We start from the raw sequence: 25,593 nt of genomic DNA, 5'->3' as shown, positions 1-25,593 counted from the left end.
GGAAAGAGGAAGGGTCCTATTCCCTCCCAGTCCCCCAGTTCTTTGCAGTCTCTGGGCCTGACCTCTCTCCCTACTTCCGCAGTGGGATGGCAGAGTCCACACACCTTCATGCCCAGATCACTGCTTTTTGGCATCTTTCTTTGTTTCCTCCTGACAAATGGCAACAGAGTTGAGGGTCTGGGTCTTCTGAGATTTTGGAAGAGGTGGTTCCTGCTCAGAGCCAGTCTACACCTTAACTGGCCACTCTAGAGATGCCCAATTAGTCCTTGTTGGGAGTGCTGGGTACTGAGCTACATGCTTGGTTCACAGCTGGGAGCAGCCTTGAAGGACAAGATGACTTGTGCTCACATTGTTCTGTGATGCTGTCTGCCAGGAGAACTGAGCAGACAACAAGGGGCCAGCTGTGAAGGAGCCAATAGGGAGGTAACTAGAATGGGGTTGTGACAGAGACGACAGGTGTCAACTCTGGGAGACTGTGGGCACATGGCAGCCATATTGTGATAAGCTTCTCTTGGCAGGAAGGTCTGATGTTGGAAGTATCATGTCTGCAACATGACCACACCCAAATTCCTGCCACCGCACACAAGACCCTGGAAATAGAACACCCCAAAAGAAACTGAGGCGGAAGGATGGGGGTTGGTCAACAGGGAGAACATTCTGCAGGCATTGTCCTTTCCAGGCAGCCTAAGGAAAGGGTGTGTTAGTTAAGGTTTGCATTGCTGTGAAGAGACACCATGACCAAGGCAACTCTTATAAGGACATTGAATTGGAGCTGGCTTACAGGTTCAGAGGTTCAGTCCATTATCATCAAGGTAGGAACATGGCAGCGTCCAGGCAGGCATGGTGCAGGAGATGCTGAGAGTTCTGCATCTTCTTCCAAAGGCAAACAGGAGGAGACTGTCTTCCTCAGGCAGCCAGGAGGAAGCTCTCAAAACCCACACCTACAGGGACATGCTTCCTCCAACAAGGCCACACCTACTCCAACAAGGCCCTATTCCAAATACTGCCACTCCCTGGGCCAAGCATATTCAAACCACCACAAAAGGGATCCAGGAAAGACTCACCCACTCAGAGACCCTGGTGGGGAGAAAGAGACTCTCTATCCATCTTAATAGGATATAATATATAACATTTATCTCCGCCCCATTTTTTTTTTGAGGTAGAATTATTATAGTGCCTAAGGGATCCTTCTGCCGCAACATTCAAAGTAGCCGGGACCATAAGTATGAGCCACACTGTTTGGTAAACTTCAGTTACAAGTTGGTTTTTGTTTGTTTGTTTGTTTTGTTTTGTTTTGTTTTTAAACGCTGAGATCCTCTAGGGCTTAGGGAGAACCTGGATCCAGAACATAAAAAGGTCTGAGCTCAGCTTTCCCTACTGTTGGTGGTGTGGGGCAGCAACTCATCACTCTGGGCCTCAGGTTTTTGGCTGTGGGGCAGATATGGCAGCCAAAAGCTTGACTTCTAGAGCTGCGCCTGAGATGAGAGATGGCAGAAGAAAGATGTCCTCCTGGATTATTCGGAGGAGACCCCAGAGGGGTAAGCAAGGCTCTAAGACTCTTCCCCCATTCTCTCCTGGCTAGAAACAAGCCAGGTCTCCTCACCCCGCCAGGGTGGCTTCACCTCACCCCCTTCCCCCAGCTCCAGAGGAGTTGACAGGGACTGACCTCACCCACAACCCCCTTCTGCTTGCCCTCAGCTGTGTGGTAGATGAAATGGACTTTTCCAACATGGAGCTGGATGAAGCCTTGAGGAAGTTTCAAGCACACATCCGCGTGCAGGGGGAAGCCCAGAAGGTGGAGCGACTCATAGAAGCTTTCAGGTGAGAGTCCTTTCCCAGCTCCTCTCCCCATCCTCCAAGCATCCCTGATTCCTGGGAAACAGAAGTAGTGAAGAAAAGCTGCCATGATTCTGGGCGCAGAGATACTGCTCAGTGAAGCCCTTCTGGTATAGACAGGAAGGTGGGCTAAATGGAACAAGGGAACAGAATCCTTTAGTGAGTCCTTCAAGCTGGAAGCCACGTGGGACCCTCCCCATGGATACTTCCTGCTTACCTACAGACAGTCTATTTTACTAAGCATGTGTGGGAGGTGGATATTGGAGGGTGGACAGCCAGTGGCCTCCCTGATCCCAAAATCCGTCAAGAGCTTTGACAGAAGAACTCATGGTCCTACCCCCACCCCCTGCCACACACCAGCCAGCGCTACTGCATGTGCAATCCTGAGGTGGTGCAACAGTTCCACAACCCAGATACCATCTTCATCCTGGCCTTTGCCATCATCCTTCTCAACACCGACATGTACAGCCCCAACATCAAGCCTGACCGGAAGATGATGCTGGAGGACTTTATCCGAAACCTTCGAGGTGAGGAGGCTGGACGGGGGAGGTGAGGTGAGGGTGCTGCACAGTGCAGCCTAGTCCTGTTCCTGTTACTTCTGTGAACATGAGCCCTAATTGCAGATGTCATTTGTCCCTGAGGACCTAGTAATCCCTAGCAGGCTGGGAAAGTTTCATACTGAGTCTCCAGGTACTGTAGACCTACTCAATGCAACAGGGCTATAGCAATACCTTCTGCCTTTTGTGTACTGCAGACCATCCCCACTGGGTGACCTCAGGATCATTGGTACTAGTCTGGTGTTTGCACGGGACCAGCCCTTCTCACCTCATGACGTAGGAGAGAAGGAATTGGGAGTAGAGCTTCTGGTTCTAAGTTTCTTGAATCCAGCCTTGCAGTTATTTGATAGCATCCAAGCAGAGAAACCTTCCTGATCGATACCATGCATCTCTCACAGGCACCAGATCAAACATATCCTATCAGTGTATGATGCATGGAACACTGAGCGCTCTGGGCATCAAAAGATTCAAAGTGCTGGCTGTGGTGCTATGAACCTGTAATCCTCGGCACGGGGGTGGGGTGGGGGGAATAAAGCAGGAGGGTTGCTGCTCGTTAGAGGCCAGCCTGGGCTACAGAGTGAGTTCAAGGCCATCCTGGACTATAAAATGATACCTTGCCTCCAAAAATTAAAACAAAAAAAAATCAAAGTTATGCATGTATGTATTTAATAAAGTAAAATAATTCTACAAGGTTTACTACAGAAAAGAAGAGCCTGTCCCTGTCACCTGCCATTCCCTAGAGCTACACTTTCAATAGTTTTCAGTTGCTTGTTGATTTATTTTACAGCGCTAGGATAGAAGCCAGGGACTTCTGAATGCTAGACGAGCCCCCTTCTGCTGAGCTATATCCCCAGCCTGTTGGCTATATGTTTAGTGCTCCTTCCACGTCAATAAATGGCATGCCGTTTCTTTCTTCCTATCCCTTGTTTTAAACAGAAACTATATAAGATATATAAATACAACAGTTTATATTCGTGGACACTATGTGGTCACTCCTGTGTCTACAAAATGGCCATTTCCATCACCTCAGAACCTCCTTTCTCACCCATCCCACCCAAGACACTTTTCTGAGCTTACCACTATCGTGTCTCTCAGTGCTGTCTGGTACCCTTCTCCTTCCCTGAGCTGTCGAAGTGGACTCACACAGTATACATTCTATACTGTTTGGGGTTTTTACTTAGTAAATTCTTACTTTAAGCATTGCTTAAATTTTCTATCATGTAGATTTTTTTATTCACTTTGCTCATCCACCACCACTACAATCAGTGCAGGATAGAAACACTTGAGTAAACACAGCCCAAAGCAGACACTTCAGAGTATGGTGGCTACAGTTTCCCATCTTCCCTTGATCAGTGTTTCCCTTTGTTTTCAATCTGGCTCCTATGTTTCCATCACTAAAACATCTTTCTTTTGGTGGGAGTGTGGAGCAGTTGGTAAAGGTCAGAGACAAGACACAATCAAAGCCATCTCCCTAGTACCTCAACGTGGAGGGAAATCGCGTCCCTCTTGTATGAGGCTCTGACCCCTCCACATTGGTAGGTGTGGATGACGGTGCGGACATCCCCAGAGAGCTGGTGGTAGGCATCTATGAAAGGATCCAGCAGAAGGAGCTCAAATCCAATGAGGACCATGTCACATATGTCACCAAGGTGGAGAAGTCCATCGTGGGCATGAAGACGGTAAGGGCCCACACAAAGCAGCACTCCCTGGTGCGCTTGACCTCCTCTCCTGTGGTGAGCTAATCAGCCAGCGATCTTCCATTTCCTGTCCTTTCCTTCATCCTGAAATCTCCCCCAATCTCTTCCTCACCTTTCAAAAAATCGTCTCTCTGTTAGCCAGGGCTCGAGCTTGTGCTGTGTGCCAGGCACTGCATCCTTTGCCCCTTTGCATAATTTCCCCATCCCTTCTGCCCCCACTGCTGTTACTAGGGTGAGATATCAGAAGGGACTGGCCAGTGATCTAAGGCTGCAGCATGTGGATGGCCAGTCAGGAAAGTTTAGGATGCCCTTCATAAGAGACGGTGGATAGTACACATACTAGGTTGGTCCAGATAAGCAGACAGGCAGAAAATGAACTACGTAGACTGTAGGTTTTGGCGAACTGGGCCCAGGAAACATGTCCTGATGCACAATGAGTCTTAAGCTGGCATCTGCTGTGGTTCTCTGTGCTACTGGCACCTTACACTGAGTGCAGGGAAGTCGGGGACGCTTCATGACCCTCCCACTGGAGCGGCCTTTGAGCTCCGCCTGCAAACTCCCTCCTTCGTGCAGGAAGGATCTCACCGCAGAGCCTCTAAAGCCAAGAGCTCAGCACTCGTCTGATCTGCAAGCTAGCTGATATTTCAGTTACTGGAGTAGATCCCAGGGTCCTTATAATCCCCTCTCCTTTGCACACCTGCATAAGGGTGTGCAATGAAGAGATGGGTAAGGATTTCACACATGCTTAGTCATAGAGGGGGAAAGGCTAGCGGTAGATTTTGAACACTCTGGAGGCTTATTTCAAATCTGTTCTTCATCCCTCAATCTCATTACATTGGCATAATGAATCCTTTCTCCGAGTATGCTGCCCTAGAGGTGTTAGGAAGGAAATAGAGGCCCCAGGATGAGAAGTAGAGGGTTGTGTTGCCCTTCCCACAGGAGCAGAGACCATGCCCACTCCCTGGACCCCCCATCTCTTCTGTAAAATGGAGCCCCTTGGATGGGAAGAGGTCCCTGGGATCTCTGAGGTTTTCACTGTAGAACCCTATCTGGGTTCCAGGTGCTGTCCATGCCACACCGCCGCCTGGTCTGCTGTAGCCGGCTCTTCGAGGTGACCGATGTGAACAAGCTACAGAAACAAGCCGCACACCAGAGAGAAGTGTTCCTCTTCAACGATCTGCTGGTGGTAAGCAGTACAGGCCAAGGCAGGGATAACTGAAGCTGGTGCTGTCCTGAGTCCCTGTCGAATGGGACTGGACAGGACAAGACTAAGCATGGAGGCCCTGGGCAGAGTGGACCAATACTGAAGATGTAGATATGCCAGGTTCCTACATGATACACTATGAATTTAAGGCACAGAGACAGGTCAATGTGAAAATGAGCCAGACCCCAGACAACCTGCCTCTGCATGGTGCCAAAAACCTGGAGTGAGGCATACAGCATTGGTGCCACAATCCTGCTCTGGAGGTCATGAGAAGACCACTGTCCCTGGGCCCAGGGAGAGGCTGGATAGCATGTGTATGTGTGGTGTATTTCTCTGAAAACAAGTGTCCCATCAGTAAATCAATAATCCATCCACTGTGCAGGGACTTGTCCCCAGTGCCAAGAAGCAGGCAGGGGTGAATGAGCTCCACAGAGTTGTCCTCTTGGGCTGTCTCCGTGTCATGCAGAACCTGCGCAGGATCCCACAGAGGCACCTCTCACTCCCCATCCTGCCAATCAGGCCCAGTGACAATCTCAGGTCGTCCTTCTGTAGCCAGAAGAGCAGAGCAGCACCCTGGTGCCTGTCACTCACAGAGCCAATACCAAAAGGTGGAAGCTAAACCTTACTCAGAGAGCAAAACAATCTGGAAGACAGTGGGTTACTTCCATATCACCCCCTCCCAGCAGGTTAGGGGGACTTGGAGGGGCATAGGCAGTGAGTCATTCTGGAGCTCAGTTTTGTCCCTCAGTCAGGCAGTCATCTGGAGGACTTGTGATGACCACACTCCTCTTGTTCCTACCCTTGCCCTCTTCCGTCCTACAGTGCAAGTTAGGGCTCAGGCACTTCTGGAAGTCCTGAGTCTAGTTAGTGATGCTAGTTAGTGATACTTAATCCTGTTTGTATTACGTAGCCCTTTATTCCTGCAGGAGCATTGGTCTAGGGGGAGGGGCTCAACTCAGAATAAGCAAATTATTGACAGTAAGTGTGGGCAGCCAGTGATAGTGTGTGTGGGGGGATGGGGTGGGGGGGTGTGGGTGTGTGTGCTGGTTCCTCTTTTTGCAATATGGAGTACAAATGGGTCTGTATTATGCAGGATGTTAGAGTGCTCCTCTCAGTCCCTCCTGTCTGCTATCACTTCCACAGAGCATTGGTACCTTTCTGGGTTGCACATCAGGGCCTACCCTCTACTAAGCTCCAGTGGGATAACAAGAACCCCCATCTTTTGCCCCAGCCTCCCCCAACCCCAGAGGTCTCATTTTCTGCACACTCCTGGATTGCTTTAACACCTCGGCCCCAGCAGCTGCCTCCAGTGGTCAGACCTCTCTTCCGATTGCTCCCTCGCTTCCCTTCAAAGGCTTCTCTGGGTGTGGTCACATTCCTCTCTTCAAGCAGGTCTTTAATTGAATGTGGCCTTCCTGGGTGGCCTCTTGCCCAAGCAAGGCAGTCTGCCCGAGCACTTTCAATTTCTAATTTTATCTTACTTTCATCAAAACACGTCTAAGTGTCTGAAATTACCTCGTTTGCGCCTTGCTTTGCTTTGCTTTGCTTTTGCTGGGCGGGTAGAGGGGGGTTGTTCTTAGCCATCTTCCTCCCCCATCACACGAGGGCAGGGCTCTTGGCACATCTATCCCTCTGCATCCTCTGTGCCCAGCTCACATGAGGTACTAAATAAAATATAAGTTTATATATGAAGCAACTGGTGAGATGATCTTTTATTTTAGGTAGAAACAATTTTAAAAAAAAGAAAGAAAAGGAAAGAAGGGAAGGAAGGAAAAAAGAGAGAGAGAGAGAGAGAGAGAGAGACAAACAGACAGACAGACAGACAGACAGACAGAGCCATATCGGATGGGAAGGGTGGCTATGAAATCTATAAAATGGGGGTGGGACAGGGTGACAAGGTTGCAGAGGAAACTTGGGGCTTGCTTTTAGTTTGTAGGTTTAAATGGGATTTTAAAAGGAAGCCCTCTCTAAGGAGCATCTGGGTTGACTTAAATAATGAGCAGATTCTGGCCATGCAGAAGGTTTCAGGGAGAGTTGCAGAAAGGGAATGGCTGCTGTAGGACTGAGCTAGGCTGCTTCAGGCTACAAACAGAGGACACCGTGAGGCCAGCATAAAGCCAACCTGGGGCAGAGGCTAGATCTGGGAGCACTAACAGGCCAGGGCTTCTAATGCAGAGGTAATGGGTTCCGGTGGGTTTTAATCAGTGATGGCCCATGTGTACACCCCCCCCAAGGGTGTGATTGTTGTGATGTGAATAGGTGTGCATCTGTGTCTACTGACAACGTTCACGGTGTCCCTGGGTGTTGTCTATGTGCATGTGTACTTACAGGAGCCCACTCATCTGTCTTTGTCTCTCCCCCGGGCAGATTCTCAAGCTGTGCCCAAAGAAGAAGAGCTCCTTCACATACACCTTCTGCAAGGCAGTCGGCCTGTTAGGCATGCGCTTTCATCTCTTTGAGAACGAGTGTAAGTCCTGGGGTCCAGAGGATGGGAGCTTCCCCAAACACCAGCCTTCCCTGCACCTAGCTGCCCGAGCCTCCCTGCTGCAGGGAGCTCACCAGTGGGGTGTTACTGGGTTCCAGATTACTCCCATGGCATCACTCTGGCAACTCCACTTTCGGGCTCTGAGAAGAAGCAGGTGCTGCACTTCTGCGCCCTGGGTTCCGACGAGATGCAGAAGTTCGTGGAAGACCTGAAGGAGTCCATCGCTGAGGTGACAGAGCTGGAACAGATTCGGATAGAGTGTAAGGATGGGCTCCCGGCTCCCAGGGCAGACAGATAGGGTCCTCAAAGGCAGAGGCAGCCTGAAAACACATCTACCCTTGCCTCCTGAGAACTGTCATGTCTGCACTGCCCCAACATGAGCCCCACTACCTTCCCCTGCACTCCTAGGCCCACTGCAACATCCCACTCCAATGTGGGGTTGCTTCACAATTGATGTGACCCCCCACCTCCCAGAGCAATACATGTGTGTGCACATCTGCCAGATACATGGGGTGTGTAAGGGCTTTTCACACCCAAAGCACTGCTGTGTCAGCCAAGACAGTCAAGGGAGCTGATCCAGGTAAGAGCAGATCCAGTTCCAGGAGTGAGATGCTTCAGATACATCCTGCTTATATGTTCGCAGTAGCTTACAAGGAAGCTGTTTTGTCCCTTTTGATGGATAAGACTCAGAGATGGTAACCAGTGCTAGCACACAGGCAGAGGTGGCATCTGCAGTTGAGTATGGTGCTTACCCCATGGTCTTTCTACTATGAGACTGAAATAATAGGTTCTCTGTATAATATCCTAAGAACACACTCAAAACGAGGCTAAAATGAAACCCAGCAAGATGGAGTTGCTACTTGGGGCAGGGGGTGCACTGAGTGCACACTGGCTTTGTGCTGACATTGGTTTTCTTGGACTCAGGGATGTCACAAACAAACTGTTTGCAAGGGCTGGACTAGTCACATACAGGATCCAGTTTGGCTATTTACTCTTGAACATTCTTAAAGGTGTGTCTTGAAATGGATTTACTTTTCTCCCAGTCAGAACATTAGGCTTCGGCTCCACTGAGAGAGGTACTTTTCTTCTGGCCCCGCAGCAGCTCAGAAGTTCATTCTCAGAGCAGCAGAATGGCAGATCCCAGTCAGGATTCATTATAGCAAGGGGTGGGGGAAGAAAACAGCTTCTGCAGCTGACTGGGGAACAAGAAAGCCTGAAGGAACATATGTAGAGGGCTGGCCTTTGGTCTTCAGATGAAGGTAAAGTAGGGTGAGAGCAGATGACAGAAGAGGGCTGGCCATGGAGGAAGGCAGCAGAGAAAATGAGCCACCATTTCAGTATGTGCTATGTGCCTGGCATTGGGCAGATGACAGGACCCATTTGTTTTATTCTTATAACTTCCCCTGTGTGCATATTGTTCCCTTCCTAGTACAAGCAAGGAAACTGAGGCCAGCAGAGCTTAAAAGGGAGTCCAAGTTCTCACAGTGAGTGATGGTGAACATCATGCCCAGGTCCCCTGGGCTCATGTGTAATTATGGCACTAATTCCCCCAATGCCAGGAGAGCCCTCTGAGAACCAGCAGGCAACTGCTGCTGAGCTGAGTAAGACTGCACACACATGGGGGATGGTGTGGTTCCCGTAACATGGGCAAACTGCTGGTGTGGACACTTACTGCTCAGTGTCCCTGGATTCTAAACAGCCAGAGAAACAGCAAATGGAGCCCAAGTGGATAGTTTTAATAAAGGAAACTTGAATCGTGTCCCATGGAACCAAGAAGCTGAGAGAATGTTTTAATAATACCTGTCAAACCGACATGGATGGCAACTGGCCTTTCCCTAGAGCCTCTGGGAGAATAAACTGGATAGCTACTAGTGCAGAGAGGCTCCAGTGGAGAGCCAGCTGGGACATGTGTCCCAGCCACACGGGTTATGGAATCTACCCCTTGGGGAGGCAATGAAAAACGTCCTTCAGGAAGCTCAGCCGCTGTGGGGTGGGGTGACAATCCTGCTATGTGCGTGTGGACGGACTAGATGTTACCAACTGTGTCTAGGGACTATGCTGCATTGCCTTACACACTGTTCTACTACAGAAACACTTGCCCAAGTAAGGCCTCGTTCTATGTGTTTTACCTCAGGAGATCTTCCTTGGGCAGTGAGCCCATCTGTCTCCTCAAGGGAGGATCAAAGAGGCTAAGGGACCTGCCTGAGAACCATCAGTAGGGATGCCAATCCCAGCAGTCCACCGCCCTGCCCCACACCAGTCTCTCTCGTGGCCCCTCTGACAGTCCAAAGCTGGCCGTCAGCATCACTCACAGATAAGAGCTGCTGGAGAGATGTAACTGGCTCTCAGTGTTCAGGCCCAACTCCCTATCAGAGAGGAGGGCCTTCTCCTCCCACCTCCTCCTGCTCGTCCCACAATCCCTTGCTCACTACCTGCCTGGTGCTGTGAGTGCTGCCTCTGTTCATGCTTCTCCCTTCCTTAGGGGAACTGGAGAGGCAGCAGGGAACAAAGACGCTCTCCGTGAGGTCTGCTGGAGCCCAGGGGGACCCACAGTCGAAGCAAGGATCACCTACAGGTGAGACTGGGCTCTGCCTTACCCAGCCCACGCAGAGGTCACCACAGTCCTGCACCTGGTTCTAGGGACTCTGGGTGGGGCCATGCTGTTCCTCCAGCCATTTCTCTCCATGGAGAAGTTCCAGACTTGTGTCCTTAACCTTTAGTCCTTAGCTCAGTGTGGGAAAAAAAAGGTGACAGAGAAATGTATCTGCTTTGCAAACTGTCCCAAAGTGCAAGACTGTATATGAAATGTCACTACTTGCCCCTGGAGTCAGGCCAAGAGCCTGGCTTCAATCCAGATGAGCCTCAAACTCTATTTAAGTGGTTTCTTGAGATTAAATTTCCCCTCTAGCCAAGTGGAGTCAGAGAGAGCTAAGAATTTAGTATTCCTTTTGCTCAGCCTTTGAAGCCTGATTCTCCTGCCTGATTCTATCCTTTCTGCCAGCTATCTCACTCAGTCTTACCCATTGGCAGAGAGCAGGGGAGGTGGGCTGTGCGTCCCCCCATAATCCCCAAATATGGAGAAATTAGAGATATTCAGAAACCCCATGCATAGCTCATGCATTAGCCTGTCTTGCATCCCACACTCAGAGCTTATAGCCCGGGCACTCTGAGCATCCGCAGGCACGGGACAGCTGCTTGAGCCGAGAACACAGTGGACTCCTACAGCCCCAAGCCCTCCATACCTCTCCAGCTGGTCCCAATGCCAGATTGGGGATTGACAGCATCCCAGGGGCTGATTGCACCAGCCAAGGAATGTCACTCCCTTTCCCCAGCAAGGCTTTGGTCTCTCTGTGCTGTGGAAAGCATCTCTCTGAGATGTTATCTATATGTGTCTTATGTCTCCATAACTGAAGTACCACCTGGCTAAACCAGAAGCCCCCTTTACTTTCTAAGGGCTCGGGATATGGGTCACTGCTCGCTTTCAGGACTGCCTGGATTTTACTTTCAGTTCTCAGCTGAGATTACTCATCCCTCCAGCTTCTCTGGGGGGAGCTGCAAACCCCTGTCAGATCTGGATATGTATCTCCAGGGATTTGTCCATGGCGTCCTTGACTGTGCAGTTTCCTTTGCACTTCAGAAAGCAGGGGGCTGAAAACTGCCACCCTGGGGATGGGGAGTGAGAAACTCAAGGAGCTCAGGTTCGGAAGACCATAGCCAGGAAGCATCATCAAGCCATTCCTGGAGGTCCACAGGGTCCCTGATGCATATCCGGTGGCGAGAAAATGTAGTCCTAATTACAGGCCGTTAGCTACAATGTGGATGGCAAGCACCATGGTGGATGTGCCATGGGCCTTTAGATTTTTAAAACTCCACAATGCCACTAAGTCACAGTCACCATAGCAAATGATATCCTGACTGCTACGCTAGGTAGTTCCCCAGTGGAGAGTGTGTGGCAGCTACAGTCTTGCTACCCACACCTGCCAGAAGGCAGAGATGCCGGATGGGGAGGAAGAGGGCCAAGGGTTCCAGGCAGGACTGGTGGAGAATGAGTCCTGTGCTGTTTGCATTCAAAGCCAAGAGGGAAGCGATGGCAGGAGAGAAAGCGGCGGAGAGCTCGGGGGAGGTAAGTGGAGGCCTGGTGGCATCCAGGTGAGTGACCCTGTGACCCCCCTGTCCCTCTTCTCACGTCTCTGTTGTTTCTCTTCTCAGGTATTAATCAATGCCTCCCCAGCCCGACTCACCATTTTACCAATTTCAAGAGATACAATTAAAAGTTACTGCTAGCATGGGTATCGCCACTCTTCCAGCGCCTAGTTAAGCCGCAAGCACTGCCAGACCTGCTCCCCGGCCAGCCAGCCCACCCAGCCCACTGCCCTCCAGGGCCTTGCTCCCAGCCCAGCCCGGGGAGATAAACCCACAAACACTAGTGGCCCTCCCTTCCACGCTCTTCGCACATCTACTTACTCCCCCCCCCCCAATACACAGCTTGCTATCCCCCAAATATGTGCCATATCAGAGACTCAATGGTCCCTCTCTAGGTCCTCTCATTCCTTGTACAGGGAGCCTGGGCTCCCTCCCAAAATCATCCTTAAAGCCAAGTTCTCCATGATCACTCCTAGGGACATCTGGCTACCTCCTGGGGAAACTGGAGGACCAGGGTTTGAAACAGTGAGAAGGAATTTCTCCCTGGAACAAACTAGTCTCTGGAAAGTTGGCCATGGGGTGGGGTGAGCACAGGAGAAAAGGAAGCAGAGCAGGGCTAGGATTTCTCGGAGGTTTTTCTGGGGGATGAGCTCATTAAGCTAAAGACCCTCCTCGTTGGAGGAGCCGATGCTATCTCCAAGTCACAAGTGAAAGGAACCTAGAAGTAAGGTAAAGGCTGGCTTCTGCCAGCCCCAAGGCAGCCCCTAGAGGCAGCACACACTGCCTCCCATAGAGACCCTCTCCTTGGCTGCCAGGCCTTGAGGACCACCAACTGCTCATAGACAGTCCTCTCCCATGCCCACCAGCAAGAGGGCTCCCCTAGATGTAAGGGAGATGCCCACCCAGCAGCCTGCCAAGCCCTGGGGAGCCACAGGATACCTGGGAGTTCAGGTTCTCTCTGTCCCTGCACCCCACCCCCCACGTGTTTCTGGAGGAGGCACCTTTACCCGGAGGAGCTTCCCGCCCCAGCAGCTGAACAGCCCCCAGGGTGGGTATTCCATCCCCTGCCCTGCGCCCGCATCTTCCCGCAGCTGCCCATTCTCAGCCTTGCAGATAACCCTAGTCACCAGCCCTCCAGTTTATCCTCTTGGGGCTACCCAGGGAGGACCAGCCATATAGTGCCCCTCTTCCGTCCTAGCAGCCCAAAGGGGCCACATGGCTATCTGCAAGGCTGCCTCGCCCCTCCAGCTAGCTCCAGGGATCCTGCCAGCCTCTGCTTCCCTAAACAGAGGGCAATCTGGCTACCCCATGGCCTCTCGGCTTGGCCCTAGCTCCCTCTCCTCTGGCATTGCTTGGCCAAGCCCCTATGGCAGGCGCTCCTCCATCTTCTCTGAGCTATTGTGACTGCTACTCATGTTCATTCTCTCTCTCTCTCTCTCTCTCTCTCTCTCTCTCTCTCTCTCTCTCTGAGGTTTTTCACTTACTGAGTCTTAAAGATCTAAGCTGATGTGGGACTGTCATGCGGATGGAGGGAAACAGAAATTGTATGCAGGCTGAGGCTGTGGGCTACATGGATGGGATGAGGGAGAAGGAAGGCTCACTGGTCCTGGACTGGGTAGCCCAGCATTGGTGTACCAGGCACAGGGTGTTGTGAGGTGGGGAAGCAAAGAGTGTGAGCCCAGTCAGGTTGTCTCTAGCTATTTCTCTTGGAGACTTATTCAGAATCCTAGTAGATATGAGATTAGCCTGTGCCCTCAATTATATGACACCCGCCCACAGCCCCCACGCAAACCCCTTTGAGAGGACAGAGATGCTGACCATGCCCTCTGCAGTCTATGTGTCTCAACAGCAAAGAACTCAGAACACTTCACCTAGGATGATCTCCAGCCTGGGCAATGCTGCCCAGGAGGAGGGAGAGGAGGGGGGGGGAAGCCTTGTAACTGGCTGGTTTCAGAGCTGGGGCTTGAGAATCTGAGTGATGACTTAGGGAGCCTGATGGGAGACTGCACAAGTCTGGGAAAGGAGGGGGAGCTCTGAAATTACACTTCTAGACAGTAAACAGCACTGGCAAATGCTGCTCTGGGGCTCTGAGAGAATGTGAGATGTTCTGGCCCAGGCCTGGAATAAGGACTTCTCCCCTGCAGCTTTAGCATGTACTTCTGTGCCCTAGAAATTAGCCCTACAAGGTGGTACCTGAGGACAGACAGACCCAGGAAAAAAGCATCTTCAGAGAGAAGGGTTCCAGGCACCCCTGAAAGGCCCATGTGTTTGGAGAAGATAGTGGTGTCTCACAGTTAGCTACCAGCTAGGGAGATGAAGGATGAGGGTGGAGAATTATATCATTCTCACCCCCTTGGGTCTATTTCATCCACCTCTTCTGCTAGCAAGAGGGCACTCAATGTGTTCATACTCCTGGGCCTACTTAATGGGTTTCAGATGCAGGTTCAAGAGGGATAGACTGTTGTGGGGTAAGGAGTTTATTAGAGGAGTTGTTAACGTCCTGAACAGAGACAGACAGACAGAAAGATGACAGACAAGAACATGGCCTGGCTCTAAGGAGAGGCCCCGGAACTAGAGACAGACCATAAATGGGAATCTAGAGAGAGGAATCAGGGCCTGCATGGTGGAAGTGTCTTCTTAGAACTGTCTGAGAAAGCATGGGCCTGCGACCAGGCTCTCTGATTCACAGACAGGAGTCAAGGATGTGTGGTGACCACTAATACCCACCTTGATGTTAGTGCACTTCTCTGGGTGAGAATCTCTGGCACCCGGAAACCTGTTAGCTAGAGACTCGGAGGCAATGCCCTGGGGAGGCACCTCTTGGTGTCTGTGGGAAGGAAAAGACTGCTGCTTCAGGAGTTATGGCCTGAGCAGCAATTCTAACATTCTTATGATGCATCTGCCCTGGCCACCTGCTCCCAACCCATGCAAGGAGTCAAGATAGGAGCTCTCCATCTCTCTGCCTTTCAAGACCAGCTTGAGTGGGGCAGAAAGGTGATGGGGACTTGACTCTGCCCTTGACTATCTCAACAGCTCTCAGATGCAAAGGTCATGGCCTGGCAGACTGTAGGAGGACAGGGCAGGTTAGGTCCACAGGACCCCTTCAAGGTTCCCCGGCATTCAGGGCTCAGGCACCTTAATGGCAATGATGAGGCTTCCTTCTTAGTCACAAGCTGGGCCACAAGGAAGATGGCCCTGCTTCTCAAGCTCAGTGGATAGAGAGAGCACATAGGGAGGACTTTGCCCTGCAGAATCATCTCACAGGAGATGAGACTGGGGTCTGGAGAACCATGGTAGTGGTTGGTATTCTCCATACTTCCACAAAAAAGTGGTTTGAGAAACTGTTTCCCTATGGGTGGAGAGACTAGCATTGGGGGTGGGAGGTGTCAAAACCAGGATGAAAAGCATCCTATGGACACTAGGCAGGAGAGATCTGGAGGGAGGCTCTGGGAGGCTTGGGTGGCCAGCCCCAGCAGCTGGGAATTAGTGGTAACATTTCATGCTTCTCTGGCTGTTTCTAAACTAGGTGTCAATTCACAACAGGCTTCAAACGTCCCAGCACAGCCCCAAGTTGGGGGTCGAGAAGGGAGCGCCAGCACCATCACCACCAACATCACCACCACCGTTGCCGCCAGACCCACAGCCTAGCCCCCTGAGGGAGCAGCCCCCACTGCTGCCACTGCCACCACCCACACCCCCAGGCACCCTGGTACAGTGCCAGCAGATTGTCAAGGTCATTGTCCTGGACAAACCCTGCTTGGCCCGCATGGAGCCCCTGCTGAGCCAGGCTCTGTCCTGCTATGCCTCATCCTCCTCAGACTCCTGTGGCTCCACACCCTTGCGTGGTCCAGGCTCCCCAGTTAAGGTCATCCACCAGCCTCCACTGCCCCCACCCCCACCCCCATACAACCACCCTCATCAGTTCTGTCCCCCAGGCTCTATGCTGCTCCGGCGTCGCTACTCCAGTGGCTCGAGAAGCCTGGTGTAGGCTCTACCCTTAGCACCCCAATGTTCCAGTGGGCTGTCCTTCAGGAATCTGGGCTACTCCCTGGCACTCCTCACATCTTGGCGTAATGCCTTCCTGGCCACTGGTCACTGTTGTGGAAAGAGAATGCCTTGGTAAGATGGTTTGCTTGACCCAACCATCCTTCACTAACTGATTTGAGTACCTCACCACAAATATGTACCACCTTCTCACTCTTCTAGGGGCTCCACATGGCCAGATGGGCCTTCTCCTCATGTTCACCATGCTCCCCTAATTAGACTGTAGACTGAAGGAAACTGAAACCAAGGGGCCTGTGGGTTAATAGGCTTGCAATCTTGGTTTATTAGTGTCCATGTCTTGGGCCAGTGGACAAGAGCAAAAAGCTGGACCTGCCAGTCGCACACCCTGGGACAGGGGCAGACTACCCCAGCATAAGGTGTATCTATGGCCAAGCTGAATCAAGGAAAGCTATCCCTGGCTCCCTGGCAGGGCCTAAACATAGTAGGAAAAGAGAGCTTTGTCTGCTGCATTAGTTATCCAAACCTATAATCAGGAAACTGGTTCTTAGCTCCCCAGGGACGTTGGCTACCTTAACCATGTCTGCTCTCCTGCCTCCTCCAGACCCAGGAAAAATCCAAGAAAGACAAGAGGGCGGGGCATTCAGGTCTGTCTGGGTCAGGTCAACACAGCCCTGGAACTGTGAGGTCATGTCTTCAAAGTGCACTTTTTAAGAACATTTCTTGGTTCTCTAGCCTTAAACACTTGGCCAGTGCCGAGTGTACACAGGCAGTTACCCATAAACATGAGTGAGAACCATGTTGATGACTTCCTTGTGGAACCAAAAGCAAGGAAATGGGGCGCCGGTCTGCCCAGCAGAGGCATGACTTGGCCTGGAGTCAGGGATTCCTGGTGTATGACTCTGCAGCCTCTGTGTACACAGACAAGGTGAAGCAGTGAGCTTCCAGAGTCACTGTGTCACCCCTGTTGCCCTAGCCTTGAAACAGTCTCTCCCTGGAAAACGTACGCTGGCTTCCAACAGGAATGGCCTAGAATTCCTGGACCTTTGATACTGCTGAGCAGAGCAGAGTAGAGCCGAGCAGAGAAAGCTTATCAGCTTTCCAGGCCCACCAGCACCAGAGTCAGTACAGATAGCCCTGGCCCTACAGCATCCCAGACAGATGAGGCAGCCCCAGAGACAACAGGGGTGGTGTCATGGGCTGTCAAGTTTATGCTGTTTTCAGGGACCACCTGTCATAAGCCAGGCTAGCCTCCTTTGTTCTATGTCAACAGCTATTTCTGACCATCCTCGAGATGTCCTCCTACTCAGAGCCTGTTTTCAAAGTTTTGGAAGAGGCAGGACGCACAGTGAACATGGTCATAATTGGAAGTGAATTGGCTTTTCCTGGTCTCTACTATGCACCCTAAGATTCAGTACTCTGAACCAGATAGGAAGCAAAAGCAACCCAGGCTTTTAGAGGGGCCAAATGACCCCATTTCACATGCATGCATGTATATGCGTGCGTGCGTGCGTGTGTGTGTGTGTGTGTGTGTGTGTGTGTGTGTGTGTGTTTTCACCCAAAGGTCACGCAGGTTGTTTCTGTCCTATTCCTGTAACTTTTGGCCGATACACTATCTCCCCAGAGGCTCCCTGTCTGTGTTGGCTGCTTTGGGCCCTTCTGGAGCACCCATGTTTCAGAAAATCATCAGAATCTGTCAGGCTGAAACAGCTGACAAATAGGTGCCACGCTTAGACACCTCACCCATATGAGTTAAAGCACAAAGGGTTAGCTTTGATTGTGATTGTGATTGGATGAGAGAGAGAGTGCTGAAAATAGAGAGGAATTTATGACTAATATGGAGGATGTGGGGTATGAAGGAGAGTGAGTTATGAATGTGTCTATGCATGTTTCTGGAGTAGAGGTCATGGTGTCAAGGGCTGATGAAGAGGGTCATAACCCTGGATAGCCCAGTTCCCATTACCACGCCCTGCTCCCTGTTCACATCTGGCTTCGAACTAACAGTGCCCTCTGTCCCCCTCAACCTCAGCTGAAGCCTGACTTTCCAGATGGGCTCCAGCACCAGCAGAGGTTTGGGGGCTGGCCCACCTGTGCAGGCTCTGAGAACCCAGAGTCTCAGCACCGTGCACCTTTTCTCCAAGGAAAGGCTTACCCACGGTTGCTGCAGTAGCTCACCTACACCCTGCAAGCCAGAGCAAAGTCCTGCACAGGAAGCCACACTGCCTGGGGTCACAGCAAGGAACAGCTCTGAGCTGGCAGGACTTTGAACCCCCCCCCCCCCAGTAGTCCAGAGCAGGAAGGAACTGGCCCACCTTACTGGTCAGGCAAAATTAGAGCCCTTAGCATGTGTTGCATCTGTTCTCTTATCAGCCAACCTGAAAACGGTGGGATTCACCTGTATCTTAGTTCCTAGAGACCTGGGAGAAGTCTCCTTCCCTTCCCCATGGCAGGGCCTCCATTTTTTGTAGAGGCCCAGAAAGAGGCTCTTGAGACTCCAGTCGTCTCAAAATTAAGAGAGCAGTGGAGTGCTAGCTGAGATCCAAGCACCCTAAGATGCCCCAGTCCATCAACTCTCTAGGCCTTACTTTGGGGAGCCTGGGCCCCTCTTCCAATTTATCCATTTGGCCCCAATTCCAGAACCAAGTGGGAGGTGGAACCAGCTTTCTTACCTCTTTTTAGGCTATCCCACCTGATGTAGTCCTGTCTTGGCACCCTTTCCTAGAAGCTGGCCTGTCTGTCTTTTTGTCTGCAAAGATGTCTTGCTCCCACAAATACGTATCGGTCCTGGGTCTTTGATCACCCACCCCAATGTCCAAAGTGTGCCAGGATGTCTCTGTTACCCAGTAGAGGTTCCCAATGTCATTCATCTGTCTGTCTCTGCTTCAGCTGTCCATCTTCCAGCGATACCTCCCCTCCCCTGCTCACCCCTCACCAGATGGAGTGACAGCTCTCTGGGGACAGGCAGGGTGGCTGCACTCAGCAAGTAATCCAAATGGCAAATATTTTGTAACAAAATAGCCCAGAGGTATTTTATCTGTTCAATTCCTAGAGTTTTAGAGATTCTATTGAACTGTGTCACTTGAGCAAACTTGTGTCCGTTGTTTCTTTCACACTTGTGGGGTGTTGGGTGGGAGTGGGGAAACCACCTTAAGTTACAATGTCTTCCTTGCTAGGGTCCAAAGAGACAATATACTGACCCTCAGATCTTGAGGCTACTGGGCTCCTCTCTGACTGTGGCAACCATTATTATCCCCAGGACAGACAATGCCTTATGGTATAAATCCATTAGGAAGTCCTGTCTTAAAAAATCGATGTCTGGGTGCTAGAATAGTAAGGTGGGTGGGTGAGTACCAGAGCAGAGCTGAGGTAGAAGGCTAGATAATTGCTCTGCAAGTACAACCTGCCTCTATCCCAACTAATACATGTGTGCATCCGGTGGGGAGCAAAGCCTGACCATCTGCTTCTGATTTTCACCGACATTCACACCCAACGTCTGACACCTGATCTAAGGGATGAATTAACAAAGCCAGGGTAATAGGCTCAGGTGAAGGAATTATGGGACACTGTTGGGGCAAGAGCCACTAGCTACAAGTAAAACAATATTTCCAAAGCCCTCCCACGTACCAGATCTCCCACTGGGAGCTGAACAAGAATCCAAGGTTCTGGGAAGAAAACAAGCCAAATGACTATGAGGTGGGTTCAGAGATGAGCATAGTATCTTACTCCTATAATCCCAGCACACAGGAGGCTGAAACAGGAGGATCACCAGGAATTTGAGATCTCCCTGGGATACATAGTGAGTCCCATGCCAGCTAGAAATATATATATATATATATATATATATATATATATATATATATATATATATCAAGACACAAACAAGATATGTCTAAGAGGCCAGAATAAAAGCCGAGCAGAGAAGGCTGCTGTGCACATTCACAACTAAGGATGTTGCAAGCTCAGCTCCATGGACAAGGCAGGAGGTCACTGGGGGTGATTTCTCCTCACAGGAAAGGGCCTCAACCATGCACCAGAGAACCTTTCTCTGAGGAGGAAAATGATTGGTACCTGCAAAGAAGATGCCTAGCTTCCCAGGCGCCCAGAACTCTGAAGACCCAGATATCTAAACAGCTCCATAGGTTATTTCCATGCACTTCTATTAAAACCTTTCAGATCATAAGTTCACCCTTTTCCAGGAAATGGGAAATTCCAGAAGAAGCAGATACCAGCTTAGACCTGTCCCATCCTGGGAATTCTCTGACCCAGAAAGCAGAAGGCTGGCCCCTTGAGACCATCCTTGAGGGGTTCAGCTAAGGTTAGGCCTGGGAGAGGGCCTAAGGCCAAGAGGATTCAAGACCAATGATGTAAGCAGGCTAGCAGGCAGCTCTACTCTCCCAACTTTCTGGCCCCTGCAGTGTGGTCCAGGAGAAAGGATACCCTCCAGAAAGAAAAGGAGACCAGACTGTTCTAATGGAGTCTCTGGGTCCATCTGTCCTAGGCCAATGTCTCTGATGACATTTTGTAAATGGAGGACTCACTCATTGGTGATTGACTTAGAAATCGTCCAGGGGTCCCAGAATTTATGGGTTTCTGACTGCGAGCGATGAGTCAGCATAAGATGCTGGTTCCAGAGTTGGTGAATTAAACAATAAGCTTGTTCACACTGACAAGCAGTGGGTGGGTGGATACACATCACCACCGCCAGACCTCTGCTCTCAAGGCCACTCAAGGCAAAGTCCACAGGAACAAGAAATGTCCAGTTGTATCTACACAGCGTGGTGACATGAGAAGGGTGGTAAAGACAGGTGTTAAAGTGGGTGTTCAGAGAATGTCCAAAGAGGACAGCTCATCCAGGTCAGGGTCAGAGAAGCAATCGGCAACTACATCTACAGGGAAGAGGAGACGCATCTTTTGGAGGTAGAAGCCGAGGCAATCTACAAAAGGACTATATTAATATATAAATTTACCTATGTTGAAAAAATTCCACTAAGGTGTAAACATGAAACAAACAAACAAAACAAAACAAAACAAAAAAAAAAAAAAAAAAAAAAAAACACTCTCTTAGGAAATCATAGGATTGGCCTTTTTGATTATCCAGATCAGATGATTGCCAGAAGCCTGGACCAATGAAGGTGGGCGAGCAGATAACTCAGAGGAGGCAGAGCTGGGGAATGAGCCTGCTGTGGGACTCGGACTGCCCCCATGGAGCTGGAAGGCAGACACTTGTGGGGTGAGGCCTAACCAAACCAGGATACATATCCATGAGTCTGACACCTGATAATAGAGAGTCCTCATGAAAGAAGCTCTCTCTGTCTCCCCAGTGCTCTGACCCTCAGGGTCCATAGCCATTCTTTCTGGGCAAATGTTCATTCTGACAGCCTGTCAAAAACCTTGTCCATTGGGCCCCTTCATTTCCCTCCCACCAACTCCCTTCTCTGACCCACCCAGCTATGGATGAGTATGGAGACACTGTGAAAACAGCCCGTCCCAGGGTACACACATATGACTCTCTGAAGCAAGGTCCATTCCACATCCCTCCAAGCAGACCCTTTGGAGTGTGAAGAACTCTCTCCTCTGGAAGGACTGAGGCCACAGGACAGAGCATAAGAAGCAAAGCAGAGCCATGTTCTTTACTGTTCCCCTTTTCTTCCTAGGTAGGCAATCAGGCCCAGAGCTAGGCCTTTTGAAGCAAAAAGGTTAAATGACCTGGGATGGGAAAGGGCAAGTTCAGAACTGGTCCCAGCAGGAAAACTCCATTCTGGATTACACCAGAAAATACAGGCACCGGACATAAGCAGGAGGGATGGAATCCCTTCCAAACCCTACCCCACCCCCCTCCAACAGGTCTGTGGGGTTTGCTCCCTAGAGAACCAGCCAGCCCCTTGCAACTCAGGGCTTCCTGCTCTCACGACCTCAGGATTGAGTGACCTCAGGCTCAAGCTAGACTCTAGGAAAACCAGGGCTACGTGCAAGGCAGGCTAGAGATCTGACGCCCCCAACCCGTCACCCCCACCCCCGTGTTTCAAGCTTCCTGGGCAGACATGCCTTACTCTCCTTTCCTAAGGACCTCATCTCCTTGGCCCACAAGACATCGGTGTTTGTAAGCAGTTGCCCTTAGGACATAGAAGAGGGGAGTAAGAGGGCTGTGTCCCCTTTCACACCAGATCTTCAGGGATATTTACTTTAACTAACTAGGTTAGCTATCGTTCTTTGTTTTTCCTTTTCAAAACAAGGTTTCCCTGCATAGCCCTAGCTATCCTAGAACTCACTCTTTAGACCAGGCTGGCCCAGAACTCATGGAGATCCACGTGCCTCTGCCTCCCCAGTGCGGGGATTAAAGGTGTGCACAGACACCACTTGCCTAGCTACTCTTCTTGTGGATACATCAGAAAAAGAACAACAGAATCATCCAAAATAAGTAAAAGGAAATGCATAAGAAAGACAGAAGCGGAGATGAAGTAGAAAATAATCTGCAATAGAAAGAGTAGTGGATCTGAATGTTCACTTGATGGCCCATGAAATGGACAGACTTCTAAGATGGATCACGGCTGAGCCAGTGAGTACAGAAGTTAGAGCTGCAAACAAACACTACAGAGAAACCGTAAGCTCATAACTACCAAAACGTCTTACCACAATGTAAGACCAAATAATGCCAAGTATGGCAGTGCATGCCTTTAATCCCCGGACTTCTTGGAAGTCTGAAACATGAGATTTGTAAATTCAAGGACAGCCTGGGCTACATAGTAAGACCCTTTCTCAGAAAACCAAAAGTTTTTCTCATACCCTGGCCATCTTGGTTGGGGGCCATTCTACACCTAAGGCAGAGAGATGTCTGCCACAAAGAAAACAAACTATCTCTGGAGATGATCAACTCTAGGCCCCAACTAATGAGCAGTAGAAAGTACATGCTGGGCTCTAAACAGACTCTAAAGAGGATCAGAGAGAGCAAAGGACAAATGGTTCATGCTCACCAACTGCCCAGCTTTGAGGAAGGCTAAAGCAGTGATTGATCAAAGGTATTGCCCATCAACACAGTGGCAATAATATTGACTAGGGCACAGCATGCAGAAAATACTGTAGCGTGCACACCCTTGGCTGCCATTGATCTGGGGGCTCCTGATATTATTAGAAGCATGCCAGTACACACTGGAGAAAGTTAAGTAGGAGATATTTTTCTTTAATAAAGCTTGCCAGAGTTTGGTTTTTTTAAACCCTAAAGTAAGGGGGGGGAGGAAAGACATTTTGAGACAGATGACAGTGACAGTGCAGTTTTTAAAAGTTGGTGTACGTAGTCCCCAAATCTCTGCCTGACACTGAATCAGGTGAGTGACTATATCTATGTACACTCGGGGAACAGAGAATGCTAATCTCTCACAAACCCCTTAAGAAAAGACAAAACTCATTCCAGCTTCCTTGTTTGTAAGTGCAACACAACCTTAAGAACAAAAAGACCCTTCTCCTCACTGCCCATAAGGGAACTTGGAAAGGAGGGTACAGAGCCTTAAGAGACTACATACAAAAATTATACACAAAGTATTAACCATCTGAGCCTGGCATCAGGTGGCTAAAACCCAGCATTCTGTGACCAAGTTGGGTTTGTCCCAAGAATAGAAAGATGGCTTAGCATTAGAAAAATCGATTCATGTATTTCAGCACATTAACAAAGTAAAAGGTCATCTAACAGATGCAGAAGAAGAAACAAGTTAAAGTCACCTCTTCTTTTCCTGTTTTCTGTTAGTGTTTGACCTTTGAGACATGCTCTCACCTGCAGCCCCACTGGACTCAGCATCCTCATCACCACACCCCCACACCCAGCTCAGCACTCATAATTATTTCTTTTAAATAAGACAAAAGTGGAGCCAATGAAACGCCATCACTTAGTAAATACTATCCATCAAACATCTGCACCAACAGTCTCACTCAGTAGTGAACCGTTAAGATTTTTGTCAAAACTGGGAAGGAGGCAGCATCCCGCCTTGCCGCCAATTCTAGGCACCCAGGGATGGAAGACAGGAGAAAGGAATTAGCAGCCCTGATTAGGAAAACATGGTGACTAGTTCCAGACAGCTCATTTGTCTGTATGAAAAACCCCAAAACAATTAAGTTGAGGCCACAATAAGGCAGAGAACTCCGATCTCTTGCTGGCTGGCTGCTCCCAGACTGTCCTGACAGCTCCCGTGTCCCCTGAGACCCTTCTCTCCACAGCTGAACAAATGCTACCTCTCCGGTAGAGCCCTGACCCAGCCAGGAGAGCATGAGGCCCCTTTGTTTACTCCCATGATGATGATGAACATTCTGCCAGGATGGACAGGTCTGCCCCAGTCACAAGGAGTGGTTATGGGGTCTGGCCTCAGAGCCAGGCCTTGGGTGCTAATGGAGCTTCTACCCCCATGCTATTGGGATTGAAGTGGACAGAGCAAGCCTCAGAATGTGTCTGCCTCATTTCTGGCAGACCCGTGTCACAGCAATGGGACTGACCTCCTCTCTTGCAGATAGACCCTGCTCGGGCTTTGGCATCTGTCTGTGGCAATTCTATGCTTACCTATGTGACCTACAGACAGGCTCCTTAGACCAGACGGGAAACCCAACCCACTTATCACAGGATGTGGAACCAGAATGCTGGCCCTGGGGCATCATCCCATCTCAGCCTGACATGACCTGCCAGACCTGCTTTGCCGATTATATTTGTTTCCCATTCCATGTGTCCTTCCTGACCTCTCTCCATGGGTGGTTAACAAGCTTTTCATCCCTGTCAGATCCAATCGGCCCTCATTACTTCAGTGAGCCGCTAAATCAACAAAGAAGCAATGTGGATCCGGTCACCAGGGAGCTGGATGTGGAGCACAGAGGGAGTGGCAGAGGCAAAGACTGTCGGTCCCTCAGAATGAGGCAGACAGCAAGTGAGTCAGGGAGCCCTAGAGGCACCCAAGGAGGGAGAGGACATAGACCGGAAGAGGACAAATGAGCCAGCGTCCACAGAGACTTTACCTTCCATGGTCCAGGCAATAGTTAAAAGTGCCAATGAGGCACCAAACCTGATTTCTAAGGGTGCTCTCTAGGCTTTACCAGCAATAAATAAATAAATAAATAAATAAATAAATAAATAAATAAATATTTTTTAAAGGGAGTTCTACTTTCTTCTGCCACAAGGGGGCAGAAAAGAGCTCCATATCGGCCTCAAAGCAGAAGCCTGGACTCTTAGAGCACCGAGCTGCAATGGTAAGGTTTCTAAGAATTCTTCTCTTGAATCTCTTATTTTCCTCACTAGCTAATCCAATGAGGATTAGCAAAGTGCACATAACAGTCTAGAAGGAGATAGCAAGGGCTGCCAGGAGCCAGGCCAACTGAAGCACTTGGAGTCCACAGATGCACCTTCTCAAGAGGAGAAGGCGGGAATGCTCAGAGGTTATCTGAACCCACGCAGGTCAGGCTATGGATTATCGCCCTAACCACTGGGCATTGACTCTGTTTATCTATGCATTCTTTCTTGGGAGTAGGGTTCTGTGCCCAGGACACTGTCTTCAGGACCCCATTCCCTCTCTCCCTTGCCTTCTGAAGGCCCACCATGAACTCACCTGCAGCCTGCTTTTCTGGAACCCTCAGAAGCCAGAGGCTGTGTTGTATCATTTAGCAAGTGGGAAGGAATGGTCCCAATGGAAGGGACCAGAC

At 50.2% G+C, this 25,593-nt stretch overlaps 1 protein-coding gene across 5 annotated transcripts in view; it reads left to right on the top strand.

Moving 5' to 3' along the window:
* The window catches only part of Iqsec3 (IQ motif and Sec7 domain ArfGEF 3), a 97,780-nt gene extending 78,768 nt beyond the window's left edge, over positions 1–19,012 (top strand). For 2 of the 5 annotated variants that reach the window (XM_034511690.2, XM_076940501.1), the window contains 9 exons: positions 1,699–1,821; positions 2,197–2,363; positions 3,933–4,072; positions 5,151–5,276; positions 7,662–7,761; positions 7,878–8,039; positions 10,262–10,354; positions 11,853–11,902; positions 15,449–19,012. In XM_034511690.2, coding sequence (XP_034367581.1) covers positions 1,699–1,821; positions 2,197–2,363; positions 3,933–4,072; positions 5,151–5,276; positions 7,662–7,761; positions 7,878–8,039; positions 10,262–10,354; positions 11,853–11,902; positions 15,449–15,910 — 1,423 coding nt within the window. In that variant the 3' untranslated portion in view covers positions 15,911–19,012. Of the gene's footprint in view, positions 1–1,698; positions 1,822–2,196; positions 2,364–3,932; positions 4,073–5,150; positions 5,277–7,661; positions 7,762–7,877; positions 8,040–10,261; positions 10,355–11,852; positions 11,903–11,988; positions 12,971–15,448 lie in introns of all 5 variants that reach the window. The other 3 variants (XR_013112600.1, XR_004607602.2, XM_034511691.2) reach the window with 3 other exon arrangements.
* Positions 19,013–25,593: the final 6,581 nt, after the last annotated feature.

Source organism: Arvicanthis niloticus, chromosome 9 (genome assembly GCF_011762505.2).
Source record: "Arvicanthis niloticus isolate mArvNil1 chromosome 9, mArvNil1.pat.X, whole genome shotgun sequence".
Classification (NCBI taxonomy): domain Eukaryota; kingdom Metazoa; phylum Chordata; class Mammalia; order Rodentia; family Muridae; genus Arvicanthis; species Arvicanthis niloticus.
This window is presented reverse-complemented; position numbering and strand designations above follow the sequence as displayed.